At 31.6% G+C, this 4,419-nt stretch overlaps 1 protein-coding gene across 1 annotated transcript; it reads left to right on the plus strand.

Moving 5' to 3' along the window:
* Window positions 1–1,470: 1,470 nt before the first annotated feature.
* Window positions 1,471–2,040, plus strand: LOC132759174 (neuroglobin-1-like). The gene has a single exon (XM_060750896.1). It carries the CDS (start codon window positions 1,471–1,473, stop codon window positions 2,038–2,040), a length of 570 nt encoding a protein of 189 aa, XP_060606879.1.
* Window positions 2,041–4,419: the final 2,379 nt, after the last annotated feature.

Consider the following 4,419-nt stretch of genomic DNA (forward strand, 5'->3'; position numbering starts at 1 on the left):
TCTGATGGCAGCACGCAATAAAGTAATTTCAATATTGCATACTGATCTTCTGAATTTTCTGTTATAACAATAGAAAATGTGTTCCCCTTTGTACGATCTGCTTTTGACCTTGAGGTTGTCAATGTACTTTGTTTTTTTTTATAAACTATAATGAAATTGAAATTTGTGAGCAAAACGTTTTCCCACATTTGCAGAGTTACATCTGAATGGAAAGCAAATTGGGACAATGCCGTTTTTAATAAACTTCACGATATAAACCCATCTCTTGATATGTCACCATCTCTATCTCTGTCAAACCGCCGTGACCAAACAGTTCTTCTTCGATGCCGAATTGGACACACTAAAATTACCCACTCTTATCTCCTCACAAATGACAATGCCCCTTTCTGTGTAGGTTGTAATGAAAATTTTACCGTCAAGCATTTTCTTCTTGAATGTCATGATTTTTCACAGGCCCGTAATAGATTTTATTCTGTAAATTCACTCAAAGAACTTTTTAATACAATTCCATCAAAAAACATAATTGATTATTTAAAAGAGATAAACTTGTATTCTAGGATCTAATTGGCTCATTTTTATTGTCATTTACAATGTTTTACATAATATTTTAAGCCTATTATAGCATTCGGCACGATATGGCCAGTTATGTGTTGACGTGCCGTAAAAATCCAAACAAACAAACAAACAAACAAACAAACAAAACATATATATTATTGATATTCACGAACTATTATAATTCAAACAAGAGTTTATCATAAGGATGTGAAAATGTGGTTCGTATCATTTTCTACGGGTTTGTTTTAATAAATTTAATAATCATGCATTGAGAGAAAGTAATAAAGCTATAAAACAACTCTTAGAATAAAATAAATAAAACATTTTATGTGTAACTTAGTTCTCTGTATACTGTAATGAAAATCCAAATTTGCTGTTGGTTTTAAATAATTGGTAATCAAGTTAATTGTATTGCATATAAGAGTTCATAGATATGTCGCGTCGATACCGAATACTTTGGGGACATGATAACTATAGCAATCATTGATATAATAAATTTTCCTTTGTACTGAGCTATGTTAATTATTGAGATGGCCATACATTTATGCTGTACGAAATTATTCTCTTGCCATTTAGTCCATTCTGTTATATATGGGTACACGCATCTGTCGATATGAATTTAAATAAAATCAATAGCTTCACTTCTTAATGCCTTCGCATGAAAGGTTTGTGTCACACTGTAATTGATAAATGAGACAATGTTAATCGACTTGAGGAAAAACACGAAATAGTTCGGACTTTATCTTTCCGTTGTAGAACAGCAGTCGCAATTTTGAAAAAAAATTGTTCTTGTTATATGCTTCTAAACGATTGCAATGTAAAGGAATCGAGAACGTAAACTAAGTGAATTAATTTCAATTTTGGATACAGTATATATTCAGCGTTAGACGATCTACATCTTTCATGTAATTTGAAATGGGATGTACACAATCTGTCACATACGCTAAAGAAACATATGACAGGGATCCGAACAGCAGCCTACGTGCTAAACGTGTTAAATTGTTTAAAGAATCACAACCAGACTTGACGGAACATGAGATACAAATAATAAAATCCACATGGCATTTTATGACACATGATCTGGCTGGAAATGGTCTTCAAATCTTTCTGAAGATATTTGAGTTGTGCCCTGATACAAAATCCATATTTCACGTGGAAAATGTTCGTCACTCGGAATTGGCAAAACATAAAGTAATCAGAGCACATGGTGTACGCTTTATGAATGCTATTAGTGCCGCTATCTATTGCTTGAGAGAAAATATAGAAGAAAAAGACAAGATTGACGCCTTTCTCATAAACCTCGGACAAAAACACAAGCAAGCCTCTGAATTTAAAGCGGAATATTTTGAAATATTCCACGAAGCACTCATGTGGCGATGGCGGATTTGCATTGGAGAAGGGTTTACACAAGAGGTTTCAGACACTTGGAACCGTGTGTTTGTCTACATGTTAGAAAAAATTAATCAGGGATATCATTTACAGTAAAACTTTGTTACACATTACGACATACAAGTCTACAAATGGACTTCATCGCATGGGCAAAATCAAAAGTAACATTCATAATTTTAGTTAAGTTTTTATATCATTGACATAATTATTTATACTTAGATATTTATATTAGTAACACGGGAACTTATACAGAAAGCAATAATGCAAGTAAGATTTGCCGTAGACCTCAAACTGTCGAATATGTAAAATAATAAATTCTCATCGACGTTCGGCACTCCATGAAATTTTATTCTAACATTCGTAATAGGTTTTGATTATATTTTACAAATAGAAGATTGCAGAGAATCGAATGACAATGACAATCCTTGTCAAAGTCGGAAACCTTACTATAATATTTATAATATTTGCTTAAAATGCGATACAATTAATAAAATCGACATGTCAATCTATGACGAACGATCAGACTGGAAATAGTTTTCATATTTTTCCCATGCAACAATCTAAATATCTGCAGAAAAATTAACTTAATTTCGTAGGCATTAGATTATGAGGTTTTGTAACAAAGGACATTTTTGGTGGGTTTATTTAATACGTGGACAGTTTATTTCTGTGAAATGTAAAACTAAAATTATTTTAATTCTACAGTACACAAAATGAAATTTGGTTTTAACTTGAAAGTGTGCATTGAATCGTTTTAATTAAGAATCAAACCCAATAATGATGGGGCCTTCTACTTTCTCCTACCGTCAAAGTAGAATAATTGCTTCGTAATTGTTTTGTTTCGGTTTACGGCACACCAACACAATAAAGGTTATTTGGCGCCGAAAAAGGAAAGATAATTTTAGCTAACCCCGGGTATTACTAACTTAATGCAACACCAGGTGTCAATCCCATTCACCTCACCTGCTGGAGTTGAGAGATGCATATAGACTCCAGTACTTCGAAACCATTTAGTCGGCTCTTACAATCACGCTGGGATAAACTGATAATACTAATTCCCCAACACTTAAAGGCAATCCCTCAGCCACAAGGAGGACATGTTTTTGTATTTACAAACCAAGATTAAGTTTTGCAAACAAGTTGTTTTTGATTTTTCCATTAGTGTTATGTACAGTATAAATTTAATGTTTCTTATAATTTCTGTTAGCTTGTTTTTTTTAAAAGTTTCCATTTACCCAAATAAAACTGAACTTAAGAATTTTCCACAATGAGACAGAAAGATTATAAAGACTTAATAGCAACAAGTAAATCCGTACAAAGATATTCAGTCTTCTTTTAAACCACAGGAGGAAAATTAAGTTTTCTTTCAAATCAAAAGCACTGAGCAAGAAAGCACGTATTTATTCTAAAACCTTTATGTGGCTTGATGCTACAATATCTTATGTTAAATGCATTTCCTTGTAAGATGATACAATTTGTGCTCTATTATTACTACCGTTTGATCAAATTAAACAACCCTCACCACACTTCCTGCTAGTGAAAATGATGTGACGTACACAGGAATGACCAAAAATAGCTTGCCCATATTTTTGTAAATACAAAATAACAAATAAGAATAATCGGAATATCAAAAAAGAAAAAAAGCTAGTTTGCTTCTCTCACATGCATAAATAAATTTTGAAATACTTAAGTTCATTTATTTTAGTTATTTTTTCTACATTGTCATGTTCATCAGCACATAACAGATATGATGATACTCTGATAAAAGGTGTTTTTATGTTTTATTTCCTGATAACTTTGACATTTTGCTTCTTTTTAAGATGATGATAAAAAATGTTTTTAACCCTCAAACGTATATCATGAAATAATATTGTTTAATGCACGTCCGTGTCCTTTATCTATCAAATACTTTTTTTGGATTTCCCGTTAAAAAAAAACTCAACAAAATATTCTTTTAAAAATTTCCCAAAAATTGCACACGCTTTAACAAGCTATGTTTTTTTGATGGAAGCAATTTGTTTTTTTTAAAATTATTTTTGGTTTTATATTTTCATATTCACTGTTTTGGGATGATTTAAATACGGGGAAAGGGTTTTGCAAAAATATATCTTTTCTCATAAAACAGACGACAATTTCTGTATTTATGAATGCTTTATTGACTTCAACAATAACAAAACCCTCTATTTTTTCTCAAAAAAACTAAAGCCCAAAAGTGTTTAAAGCCACTCTAAAAGAAAGACAAATGGGGGACTCTTTAAAAAAGGGCAGGGTCAAATTTAAAATTTTATGGGGAAATTTTTTAGGGTTTAAATTACACAAAAGCTTGCTGACGTTTTCATTTTACTTAAAAGACCCTATTGTGCTTAAATGGGATTCCAAATACGTTTAAACCCCTTCGGCCCTGCCAGTTTACAAACGATCTGCTTACTGAAATTTTCAAAAGTGTATGGTTTTTAATCAATTTAAAGCCTACAT

This window comes from Ruditapes philippinarum, unplaced genomic scaffold, assembly GCF_026571515.1.
Source record: "Ruditapes philippinarum isolate M1 unplaced genomic scaffold, ASM2657151v2 ctg8114_1_1_1_1, whole genome shotgun sequence".
Lineage (NCBI taxonomy): Eukaryota > Metazoa > Mollusca > Bivalvia > Venerida > Veneridae > Ruditapes > Ruditapes philippinarum.

Excerpts from the sequence above, each read along its gene's own strand:
- LOC132759174 (XM_060750896.1), top strand. The coding sequence starts at position 1,471 with ATGGGATGTACACAATCTGTCACATACGCTAAAGAAACATATGACAGG.